The sequence below is a fragment of the Artibeus jamaicensis genome, unplaced genomic scaffold (assembly GCF_021234435.1).
Source record: "Artibeus jamaicensis isolate MK-2021 breed Jamaican fruit bat unplaced genomic scaffold, CSHL_Jam_final contig_797, whole genome shotgun sequence".
Lineage (NCBI taxonomy): Eukaryota > Metazoa > Chordata > Mammalia > Chiroptera > Phyllostomidae > Artibeus > Artibeus jamaicensis.
Window position 1 is genome coordinate 14933053 of NW_026521977.1, and position 13181 is coordinate 14946233.

General features: G+C 35.2%; 1 protein-coding gene across 1 annotated transcript in view; it reads right to left on the reverse strand.

Moving 5' to 3' along the window:
* The window catches only part of KIF18A (kinesin family member 18A), a 71527-nt gene that overhangs the window by 28356 nt on the left and 29990 nt on the right, over positions 1–13181 (reverse strand). The window contains exons 12-13 of the mRNA XM_037146041.2: positions 7847–7968; positions 2647–2879 (exon numbers count right to left, since the gene is read on the reverse strand). Coding sequence (XP_037001936.2) covers positions 2647–2879; positions 7847–7968 — 355 coding nt within the window. The remainder of the gene's footprint in view (positions 1–2646; positions 2880–7846; positions 7969–13181) is intronic.

Below are 13181 nucleotides of genomic sequence, written 5' to 3' on the forward strand. Positions count from 1 at the left end.
CTTATTTTTTTGGTCAGACTGGCAACAAATATATTTTTTGGTGCAGTGCAGAATCATAATAATTAGTTTATGTGTGCCATGCGATGAAAACAGTTGAAAACTGCTGTCCTAGACTACCCAGTGGCCTCAATCTAATCATTACGAGCACTTAAAGCAGAGAACTTTCTCTAACTGTTGGCTGTAAACATGAGACAGAAGGGAAGGTCAGAGAGATTCAGAAAATGAAAATGATTTGACCTGCCTTTGCTGGCGAGGAGATGAAGTGATGAAGAGGGTCATGTGCCAGGACAGATAGGGGACCTCTAGAAACTTATAATGACCCCCTGGCCAACAGCCAACAACAAAACACGGATCTGAGCCAAACAGCCACGTAGAAGTGAATTCTGCTAACTACCAGAACGAGCTCAGAAGCACATTCTCTCCTACAACCTCCAAATAAGAAACTCAGTGGGCTTACACTCCGCTTTTGGCCTTGTGAACCTCTAAGCAGATTAATCAATCAAAACTGCTGAGCTTCTGGCCTACAGAACTCTTTTGAGATAAAGTTGATATGTTTATGTTAATTTGTTAGGGCAGCAATACAAAATATACAAAATAGAAAAATCCACAGTAATAGAGGGCATTTTTAATAGCTCTCAGTTTATGACAGAACATAAACTAAAACACAAGTCAGTAAGAATAAGATTTGAAGAACACAACCAATTTGAACTGACATATAGAATATTGTAACTAAAACCTACAAAACATATATTCCTTAAGAGCATACTTGGACATTTATATAAGCTAAGTATATGGTGGACATAAAGTATCTACAGACTTCAAAGGACTAAAACCATATAAAGTAATTTCTCCAAATACAAATCAATTAAGCTATAAATCTATAATCTCAAAATAGGCTGGAGCATAAACAGTAACATAAAACTAGTAAAAGTAGATAATGAAAGATAAAGAACGGAAGTAATGGAAGGGCAGATAAAACATGAAATAGAAAACAAAATCTACAATAAAACAGAAAACATCCAAGAGAAAAAACCAACAAAGCAAATATTTGAGGGGCGGTTCTGACAGGAAAGGATAATACTAAAATAAATAAAATCAAATACACAAACCTACAGAGATGTGCCTCATCCCCCCTTAAAAATCTATTACCATAATACCAGTGATAGGAAAAAGTTAACAGCTGCCATCAGGAGAAACAGGGTAACTTTCTAAGTTGAAAAGCAGATGGATCAGATCAATGGGAAATGCAGAAGAGAAAAATCAGGAGCCCAGGTGCTATTTATGTGAGAAATGCTTTTACCCAATCTGTGAACTCAGAAAAAAAGACTGGGGAATAGACTATGAGGTGATTATAAACAATAATCAACAGACCAACTACTCAACAGATTTACTCTGGTGCTGTATTATGGGCTAAAACTCTCTAACTGAAGTGGCCACCTCCCTAGCATCAGCGCTGGAATCATAAGTAAAGTAGGGCCTTGGGAAGATTCAGACTTCCAGAAAGAAAGAAGTTTAGAGGAGAGAGAGTGGAGCATGAGGGCAGTTGAAACTACAAGCAAAACACTAAGGCACTCCAAACAAATAAACAAACAAGCAAACACACAAAACGCCACCAACTGCAATAAGTATAAGATACATCAGACAAAAATCAAACAACTTCACTAGTCATCTGAGTGCTGCAAATTTAAAAAAAGAACACAGACAATAGTCTATTGTTGCTGTTATTCTGGGTTGAGGTAAAGATAAAATATGCACACATTTGGTACAGGAAAATTCTGAGACTTTGACAGATTACTTCTTTTTTTAAAAAAGTAGTTGTCCTCTGACTCAGCAAATCAGCTTTTAGGAACCAGGTACACTCACAAAGCTGAATATACGGGCATGCTCTCCGATGCACCACCATTCACCAGAGGAACACCGATCAAGTAAATTATGGCACCTCCATCCTCTGGATGGTCACAACTGTAAAGAATACCAAGTAGATTCTTCATGCATGTACCCAAATTTATGTGTGAGCACTCACATGAAACCTTACAAAAAGCTAAAAAGTTAGATTATCTAATACAAATTCATTCTCTCTCTCTCTCTCTGCAAACATAACCAAACTATTAACGGCATTTATCTCTGAGACGGGACACAAGACTGAGGTTCTAGGGCAAGTCAACGAGGGCATTCTACTTCTATGTGCACTTCTATGTCATCTGAATTTTTAAACCAGGAGTAGATGTTTCATGCACACTTATGATATGCAGTGATCTGTCAATAAAAAACCAGTATATTCTTCACTGTCAGATCTTAAGAATAGCTTATTATGTGTTAAAATTTGTGATATTCTTAATTATAATCTTTAGTCCTCAATAGATGTTTGATTTTAAAGAAAGAAGTAAAATTAGTTCATAAAAAAATGGGTAAAATAGCTTAAAGGTTTTATTGTCAGAGATATTTAGAACATCAAGCACACTTGTTCTTAGACCTGTGAAAGATACTGGTTAATTGAAATAATTCTGAAGCTAATTTCCCCATTAATTCTCACAAAATAGCCAAACCTATTAAAAAATTAACTGATAACGTAGACTGATACATAAAGGAGGCTGCCACAGTCTAGAAAAGTTATTATTTACTTAATAAACTAAAAACCGTACTCACAAGCAGCAGTCTGAACTGGCGTGAGCTGTGGGAAGGCCATAAGCAGAGAAACCCCGGGCGCGGTGTTCTGTCTGGTTTGTCCAGTGGTTTGGTCAGCCCAAACAACCACCTTTTTCCTCTCTACCAAATGCTCAATTTCTTTGAAGTCGGACTCGAAAGCAGCATTTGACAGGCCAGCTTCCTTTAATGCACAGTACTGTTTTCTCAGGGTTGGAAGTAAAGCATTCAATACCCTATATAGAGAAGTTGACCAAAAAGGAGAGAGAATTGCTACATTTGAAATACATTATTAAAGTTCTATGTAACATCCAAAATAAGAGCAGATCATTCAAATAATTCCCTGTATATACTTTCCTTTTAGAGTCTTTCAATTAACTACATCAACACATTCTTAACACATTGGTATAAACTGCAAAGCACCTTGGGCACGAATCCCGAGCACCAGGCTGTACTCTCTGCTAGTCTTCACTTGCCTCCGGATGACCATGGATAAGGGACAACTGAGGTTTCTCCTCTAGTACATGGCAGTCGACTAGACAGCCACTACTTATAGCAGGAGATTGTTTAGGGAGCTGAATGAGTTAAATACATGTAAAAGCTTTTCTGTGAAGCATAATGTGATGTTTAAACCAAATATATTGTTGTTGTTGCTAAATACTACAAAATTAAAATAAAAAAATTATACACTATGTCAAATGATGAGACAGACTCATTTTAGGCATATAACATTTAAAAAAACCCACAAAAAAGTACAATTCATTTTTCCTTTTAGTTAGCTCTTCATGAGCTAAACGATGGCCTTCAAAGCTATTTAGGGGGTTCAAGGAGAAAGGTTGTAGACAAGAATGGAGGGTATAGGAAAATCAATGGGACACTCGATTCTTGGCTCTGAGTCAAAATCTTCCCAATAGTTGTTAATCAGAGCAGTATTGAATGTATCTTGCTATATGTTAGACCTCCATGTCAACTGTTCACTGAAGAAATGCCACAGCTAAATAGCTATTCATTTATACACTTGATCAATGGTTCCTAACTTTTAAATCAAGAAAGATGTCATCAACAACATGAGTAATCTTGAAATGATTCAGTCCTGGTGATCCAGTTGACCTGTCACATCTAAGAGAACAGACCGTTTGAAGTATAAATAGGTCACTGGGAAAAGAATAGGCATTCATTTTAACAGAAGGAAATAAGTGCTTTACTACTTACTTAGGAGTCTTAAACATTTAGATAGTAGTATAAATAAATAATCTGTGACACTTTCATTTTGGTGAGGATGGAGAGTACTTCAGTCATTAATCAGAAAGTCAATAAAAACAACTATTTACTGAATACCTACACTAACTGGGTGCTATGCAGAGAAGAGTAAACTGCTATCCTTAGAAAGATTTGCGAGCAATGTTGGCCTTTGGCTGGTACCTTGAACCCTGGATTTTAACTGCAGTCTCACTATTTTCAGAATTGATAAAGAGTGTCTCACTGTGCTTCAACTGTTTATATAAACAATGTGGGTTATCTATAAGAGTTGCTTTCCTTTTGGAAAGTCTGTTTTGGGTACATGCGAGGCAGAGGGTGCATACGTGACCAGCTACCAATAAAAACCCTGTGCACTAAGTATTTATCTAATGAGATTCCAAAAGTAGACAACATTTCACGTGTGTTGTCCCAACTTTTGCTGAAGGACTTAGGCACATCCCATGTGGGTCCACCGAAATAGGACATTTGAAAGCTTACATGTGGTTTTCTTTGGATGTTGCCCCATTCTCCTTTTCCTTTTGCTAATTTTGTTTTGCACACTTTTGTTTTAATAAACTATAACTAAGAGTACAACTATACGATAGGTCCTGTGAGTCATTCTAGGAAAGCTAGTAAATCTGGAGGTGGTCACAGGGAATGACATGTTATGTATGTATACAGGTATGTATGTTGGTATGAATGTATTTGTATATTTATACATTATTTTTCTGATTCATGTACATATTGTGAAATGATCACGATATGTTATGTTGGAATTTTTACATCAATGTTCATCAGGGATATTGGTCTATAATTTTGTTTTCTTATGTTGTACTTCTCTGGTTTTGCTAGCAGAGTAATGCTGGCCTTATAAAATAGACTCTTCAATTTTCTGGAAAAGTTTGAGAAGAAATGGTGTTCTTTGAATGTTTGACAGAAATCACCAGCGAGGCTGGCTGGTCATGGACTTTTCTTTGTAGGGAGGTTTCAATTAGTGATTCAATCCCCTTACTAGTAATTGGTCTGCTCAGGTTGCCTATTTCTTAATGACTCATTCTTGGTAGGTTCTGTGTTTCTAGATAGTTCTTCTAGGTTGTCCAATTTGTTGGTGTATAATTGTTCGTAGTAGACTCTTAAGACACTTTGTATTTCTGTGGTGAGTTGTAATGTCTACTCTCTTTTCTGATTTTATACAATTAAGCTTTCTCTTTTCTTTTTCTTGGCAAGTCTAGCTAAAGGTCTGTCAATTTTGTTTTTCTTTTTAAAGTACAATTCTTGGTTTCATAGACCCATTCTACTTTTTTTTTTAAGTCTACTTCATTTACTGCTGCTCTAATCTTTGTTATTCCCTTCTTTCTAACATTGGGCTTTATGTGTTATTTTTCTAGTTCCTTGAGATTCAAAGTTAGGTTGTTTATTTGATTTTTCTTCTTGAAGTAGACATTTATTGCTATGAAATTCCCACTTAGAACTGCTTATGCTGCATCCCATAAATTTCGGTATTTTGTATTTTCATTTTCATTTGTCTCGATGCATGATTTTTATTTCACTTTTTTTTATTGTCGTTCAATTAGTTGTCCCATATTTATCCCCATCACTCTCCCCTGCCCCTCAACCCTTGCTCCCAGTCAATTCCCACCCCATTCATTGTCTGTGCCCACTGGTTCCTTCACTTGCCCCTTTTCCTATCTTCCTCCGCTATCCCCCTGCCCTTCCCCCCCATGGTCACTGTCAGTCTGTTCTTTATTTTCAAGTCTCTGGTTCTATTTTTCCCATTTGTTTGTTTTGTTTATTAGGTTCCACTTATAGGTGAGACCTTACGGTATTTGTCTTTTACTACCTGGCTTATTTCACTTGGCATAATAGTCTTTAGTTCCATCCATGCTGCCTCAAAGGGTAGGAGCCCCTTTTTTCCTGCTGTGTAGTATTCCATTCTGTAAATGAACCAATTTTTTGATCCACTCATTTACTGATGGGCACTCAGGTTGCTTCCAGTACTTGGCTATTGTTATTTCACTTCTGATTTCTTCCTTGATCCACATATCTTAAATTCCATGTATTTGTAAATTTTCTTCTTGTACTTGATTTGTACTTTCATATCACTGCGGTCAAAAAGGTACCTGATCTGATTTCTATCTTCTTAATCTTGTTAAGACTTCTTTTATGGGATAACATATGATATATCCTGGGAAATTTTCCATTTTCACCTGAGAAGAATGTGTATTATGTTGCTTCTAGATGAAACTTTCTGTATATGTCTGTTAAATCCATCTGCTTTAATGTGTCAGTTAAGACCGATGTTTCCATGACAGCAAAACTGATTTTCTGTCTGGATAATCTATCCACTGATATAAGTGGGGCATTGAAATCTCCTACTATAATTGTATTGCTGTCTATTTTTCCCTTTAGGTATGCTAATATTTGCTTTATGTATTTAGGTGCTCCTATGTTGGGGGCATAATATTTACAAATGGTATAACCATTGGATGGATTAACACCTTATTATTATGCAATGCCATTCTCTGACTCCTAATACAGTCTTTATTTTAAAGTCATTTTAAATTCTTCTTTGCATCTTCCCCCTCTGGAAAATCATCTCTCCTTTTATTCTGGATGATAACTTTGCTGGGTAAAGTACTCTTGGTTGAAACATTTTTTTAGTACTTTATCAATTAAATCAGCTTTTGCCTCTACTCTACAATGTCCTGTCAAGATAATTCATCACTGCCATTACTTTTATGCCATTTAATTCTTTCAAATTCCTGATAAGTACTATAATCTGTCTTAACTAGAAGAAAACCAAAGCTTAGTGCAGTTAATTTAGGCCAGGTTATATTGCTAATTTAAACTAGTATAAGACCAATTCCAAAACTCGCACTCTTTCTATTATGATGTACTACCTCTGTCTGTAATGCTTTGATTCACCACATTTTTAAATAAGAGTTGGAAATTTTTTTTCCATTTTGAGACAAAAATTGATCTTGAATTTATTAATCTTTGTCTTAAATAGCAAATACAGTATAATTAAAATAAACTGATGTTTCCTTTATAATTTTAGCGCTTGCAAGTGGTTTAAGTGCTAGTTATTAAGTATTCAATGTCTGCTTAAGGGGTAGATATAGACAGTATGGGAGACTAGGTTGAGCTTGCATTCACAGGATCCATCAAGTTTCTCCCTTTCCTTTTTTTTTCTTTTAAAAAAATAATTAACTTACTATGACTTCCTTTAATTAGAAAGTATGAAAAATTAATTGCCAGTTATTTGAGAACACTACTAGAACTCCATAGAATTTCAGACCAGCAGAAAGCTCTAAGAAAAATAAATTTCTCATTTTTCCCGAGCATGACAGTGACACTTAAGGAGCTGATCTGATCAACAAACATATCTGAGGTAACAAAATAAAGGCTGTTAATACGTTTTTGCTATTATGTTACTACAGGTTCACATGATGCTGCTACTGAGCTAGTACAGAGAGCATGACATAAAAATCGGACGCTTGATACAAAGTGTATACATTTTTAGTAATTCGTTTTAATGATAGCACAGTATCATTCTGGATATAAATGCTCAAAAACTGCCTACTTAAATACTTAGTTGGTATTAATAGTGAGTGCTTCCAAGAGAGGAAATGATAGCTCAAAGACAGGTGGAGACGAATTCCTTTTCATAATATAGGTATCTTTGGAATTTTGTTTCATGGACATGGTGTTATGTTACATAAAACAATCAATTCAAAAAATGCTTTTTAAACCATACAGCAGTATAAAAAGTTAGTTGGAGAAGAATCACATCTTTTATTTCCTCAATGTTCTCAAACTTGTTACGCGTTCTTTCTGATGCTAGCAGGCGCTTAAAAATAATGTCTCCTATACCAGATAAAACTCGGAAAAGTGAACTGCTTGCTTCAGGTTCCTAAGATTTACAGTGTCAAAATTTGTAGAATAGGTAAATCCATGTACTTACGCTTCAGTTTGCCTGTGCTGCTGTTCTTGAAGACCAGCTAGATCTACCATGTGTTTAATTTGTGCTTTCAAATCTTTGTTCTGGAGGTACAAATGGTGACAATGAAGGTCTTTACTGAGCTCCTAGGGAAAACAATGTAAACCACACGTCAGATTCCTTTGAGAATGTAAAAATTAAACCAATTTTAATAAAACTTATTTTATATTGATATCGACAGATTTAATTTTTTTACATATGCAAGGATATGCTTGGAAGTAATTTGAAAAATGAGTATGCTGGTATAGGCATCTATAACTTACAAGTAGGATGAGTTTCAAGTTTCCTTAGAAATGGGTCAGAAACTCATGACATATTTTATTATGGCGACAGTTTCTTAGTCTATCCAATTTGGTCATAATACTGTGAAAATACATGAATATGATCAGTTTTTGCTTAAATGTCACTTCTTTATGGAGGCTTTTGTTGAGCATTATACGTGACGATGGACACTCTCCATCCCTATTAGTCTCTGTCATAGTATTGATGAGTAACTGTCTATATTGCTTTCCACCTGCACTAGACTTAAGTTTCAATGCCAGACCAGGGACTGTGTCAAACCACTTCAGTGTTATTGCACCCAGTTTAGTGTTTGGAGTTGCATATAACAACAATTTCTTGCTTCAAATCAGTGTTGGTATAAGCTTCATCCTACAGCGAAAGTGTAAAAAAGTCTTCTGTAGGCCCCCGGTTTCCAAAGCCTCATGGGTGTAGGCTTAAGTGGTATCTAATCGACCACCTAAAGCACAGGGGGCAAACACAAGGCCCAGGGGCCAAATCCAGCCTCCCACCTTGTTTTATCCGGCCCGGCACCTTGTTTCTACCTGGCAGCAGAACCGAGCTCTCGCTTAATGGTTAAGGAGGAGTTACGTTATACAGTCCTAAAATTATATTCGGCCCTTTGAAGACAACTGCGAGGCTGATGTGGTCCCCGGTGATAATGAGTTTGACACTCCTGCCCTAAAGTTACTTATCTTTCCTCAAACTTACTAAAACTTGAGTATGAAAAGTGTCTGCGAAGTGGTTACACTGAAACGCTGGTAATGATACAAGGGCATTCTCAAAACTTTTAATCGGGAAAATTTCAGTCAATATAAATGGAAGAAGGGGCTGAGACAACAGTCCCAAAAAGCAAGGGATCTGTGCTCGGGAACATCCTGCTGTGGACGATTTCCAAATCCATTTTAACTTTTCAATATTCCTCCCAACCTACAGTTGATCATTAATTCTCTAAAAGCTTGAGAGTCCCCACACCTGTTTTTAATACTTCCTATGTCCAGTGATAGGCACCATGACAGGAAAGCAGTGACAATCTATGTGTCCCAGATATTTTAACGTTTGGGCTTAGCTATATGATTCATAGTTGTATTTCAAGAAATACAGTAAGTATTTTAGAGGAAACTCTCTTTAGGAGTCAGTATGATATGGTTAGAATGCTGGCCTATGTCAGGTGACTTTTAGACAATCTCAGCCATAACACTAATGGCACCTTAAGCCAAAAATAAGGTCTTTATGATTATTTGACTAAAATTAAGTGCTTCACTAGATGATCTCTTTAGTGGTTTCCAGTTAGAAAATTCAATGATCCTAATAGTGTGTTTATTGCCAAATACTTCATCTTTTCTCTTAAAGAAAAAAAAATCTTCCTGTATCTGCTTCTTCTGTTAATTTTATTCCTTCATTGTTCTGAATGACTCTTCTTTTAAAAAGGCAAGCCTTGAATGTATAGTAGTCAATAATGGGCATTGGCCAGCTTGTCATCTTTGAAAAAACAAGTTTGCAATTTGAGTCTTTCCTTGTCTTGCTATACTAATGATTAAAAGAGCAGGGCCTATTCTGAGAACTACAAGTAGGTTAGTAATGGCTGAAGTGAAAAATATAATGAGGTGATATATAAAAGTTGAGAGTTATTCAGGTGTCATGCTAGGCCTGGGAAATCGTAATAGAGAGATTATATTAGGGAGAAAGCACTGAACAGTGATACGATCAGAGTTACATTTTAGAAAGCTCATTTTAGTTGCAGTAGGAAGAATGAATTGCAGTGCGATATGAATGAAGGCAGAAAGACCAACTGTAGCAGTCTACTCGTGAAGAGGAAAGGGGGCTGATTTAGGGTAGTGGTAGTGGGAGAGAGAGAGAGTGAGAGAAAGAGAGAGAAGTGGATAGATTTGAGAGATTAAAAGGCAGATAATGTAGGAGGGTACAGAAAAAAAGAACACTCATTTGAAAGTCACAGTACTAGGTCTGTGTCCAGAGTTGAATGACTATGTATGGTAACTCCTTTTACAGAGTTATATGTCAGTTTTCTTACATATAAAATAATGGCTTTTAAATAGACAATTGCTTTAGCGGTAAAAACAGCCACAGAAAAGAGAACTTAAGAGTGGAATTGGGGTGTCAAAAATGGAAACAGTTCAATTTTTTCAAATTATAATCATGCGTTAAAACAAAATACCTGAATATGAAATTAGAATTGATTGTAAAATTGATTTTAAGGTCATACTCAGATATGAAAAAGTTCTATTTAAGAGAGTTATAGCAAACAGAATGATAAAAATTCAAGTTGACTATATTAAAAAAATTAAGTTTATTGCACATAACCCAAACAATATTAACTCAAAAAATGCTACTAAGTAGACCAAAAGACAAAAACAAATTAGTAATAATAATAATGCTAAAAGGAATACTAGGCCATTTTTTAAACTGGGAATTTATGATAAATATGGGAAAGCAAGGTCAAACTAAAACTAGTTAACTTACACAATTGTTTATTTTCCTCTTATAAGTTCTTAACCAATTCTCTAGTTGAGACTGAGTCATAAATTAGAATGTTGATTATATATAAACATATTAAGTTATAATGAGACTAATATAAATTAAGTAAAGCTATTATAAAAATACTCTAGTAATAACATTTAAAAACTATATACATATTGATTTTTTAAATGAATGTTACTAATGCCACTTGAACTGTAGAGCTAAAAATCATTAGCATGGTAAGTTTTGTTATATTTTACTACATGCAAAAAAACTTTTAGAACAATGAAAAGGTTTTGCTCACTACAGAAGAGCTAAATATTCTATTGGAACATCACAACCACAAATAAAGAAAACTAAAGAATCTAGTATTTATTTTAAAGTACGGTAAAAAATTTAGCTCTACCAAACTGCTTATCATTGGATGTCATCAAGACAACCACTGCCTTGAGAATAAGACTGTTTTATATAGATATGGTGTCTAACAAAATAAGTGAAACTCACTATAATAAGTAAAGCAAAACAAAAGCAACTATAAACACTCAACATCTGTTAACTTTTCAAGATAATCAGCTCTTGTATACTGAACTGGAAACACTCACTTGGCCGGGAATACCAGCTGTGTTCTCTGAAAACCTTGCATCCAGAACACAGCCGGCGGCACTCTGTGCTGAGCCTCTGCAGTTCTAGATGCCTTATACCTAGCACAAAATCTCAACTGTTCCATTCTCTGACCTAGATGATCCTTATTATAGTTTATTGATTAACCTTTTTGGGGGCTGTTTTTTTTTTTTTGCTTATTCCTTTTGGCTCATACAAATGCCTATTGTATCACCTTAAGATGAGTACAGCATTTTTTAAAAATGTGCTTTTGTTCTTTTGGAGTAAATATTATGAATGTTATATATCAAAGAAAAAATGGCTTTTATAAAAAGGCAAAATTGTACGAATGTGACCTCCCCAGTCTCCCATCTGAGAGAGGATCAATGTTACTCCATGATCAGAGTCTCAAAGGCATCTGTGACTCCAACAGTCAGAATTTCTATTTTGTAGGAAAAAGAGAAAATGGATTTTATAATGCAGCCAGCTCTGTTGTGATCCTTCAGCACGACTTTATTTGGCTATTGATTTCTATGTTATTGTTACTCAGAATATTATTAAACTATTATTTATTAACCATCTATTATGTGTTAAGTGGTACTAGGTCTCTGCATATAGCATTTTGCTTAATTTCATAATGCCTTAAATACATTTTAAAGATGAGAAATTAAGACAAGAAAGTTAAACATCTTGTTCACATAATTAGTATTAAAGCCAGTATTCAACACAACTATCAAGTACCAGAATTAATACTCCAACTCTAAAGTTTATCCTCTTTCCAATATTTATATTCTCTCTATAGAGAACATTCTCAAGTGTTTTATCAATTAAATTATATTATAAAATTTCATTAAAGTATACTTTGCACTACATTTAATTCCTAATCCACTGAACTGACTAGCTGGTATGCTTCAGCAGGACATTTTGAAGACTTCTAGAATTACTGAGTTATAGATTGTTGGTTGGCCCTCAGTGAATCTCCACACTAAGAAACTATTTAGTTTTTATTTGACTTTGGCTTTCTACTTAAGCAACACAGTGTCTATTGCTTGCGGCTCCTTTCAATGTCATCATTAACTACTCTTGCTGGTCTCTTCTCCCTCCAGTTTGAGCTTTAATGCTAAAAAAAAGGCACTTACAACTATTGCTATGTAATCAGAGGATCCAGTTTCTGGTCATGATGAATTGGCTAATTATCTGTGAACTGTAACAAAAAAAATTGGTATCTTTGTACATTGATGATCACTAGCTTCATCCATTTGTTATTGAATATTTTATGCTGTATTTTACTGTATTCATTTTCAGTCTAGTGCTTTTTCAGAAACATGAAGATTGTAGGATTACCATTAGCTGATACACAGTATATATAGTTTCAGAAGAGCAACATCAGGGTAAAGTTTTTCCTCCTTTAAAAAAGTATAAGAAGTTCTTTTAAAGATTAGGTAGTTGAGTCAAAATTAGTTACTTTGTTTGCTGGCTGCTTATTCCATATTTATTTACCCCTTCTTTTTTATTAAAAGAACTCTAATTTTGGTTTTGATAATAATGTGTCCAGCAAAACACACTGACCTCTCCAGATACTCTTGTAGTTAGGGATAGCCACATGACAATTCTAGCTATTACGATACGCCTGCTAGAAATTATTGAAAAAGATTTTACTCTCACAACGTAAATATCTCTCATGTTCTTTCTTCTTCTTGAACTTGAGACTAAAGAAGGAATAATGATATTGCAACTATGAAGACAGTGATGACGTTTTGTTCACCAAAATGGTACTATGTTAAGGTACTATATGGGAGGCACTACATAAAAAAGGAACCACATATTCTTTGCCCTGGCCAGGTGGCTCAGTTGGTTGGAGCATCACCCTGTGCACCAAAATGTTGCAGGTTTGATTCCTGGTCAGGGCACATACGTAGGTTGTGGGTTCGATGCTGCCCCC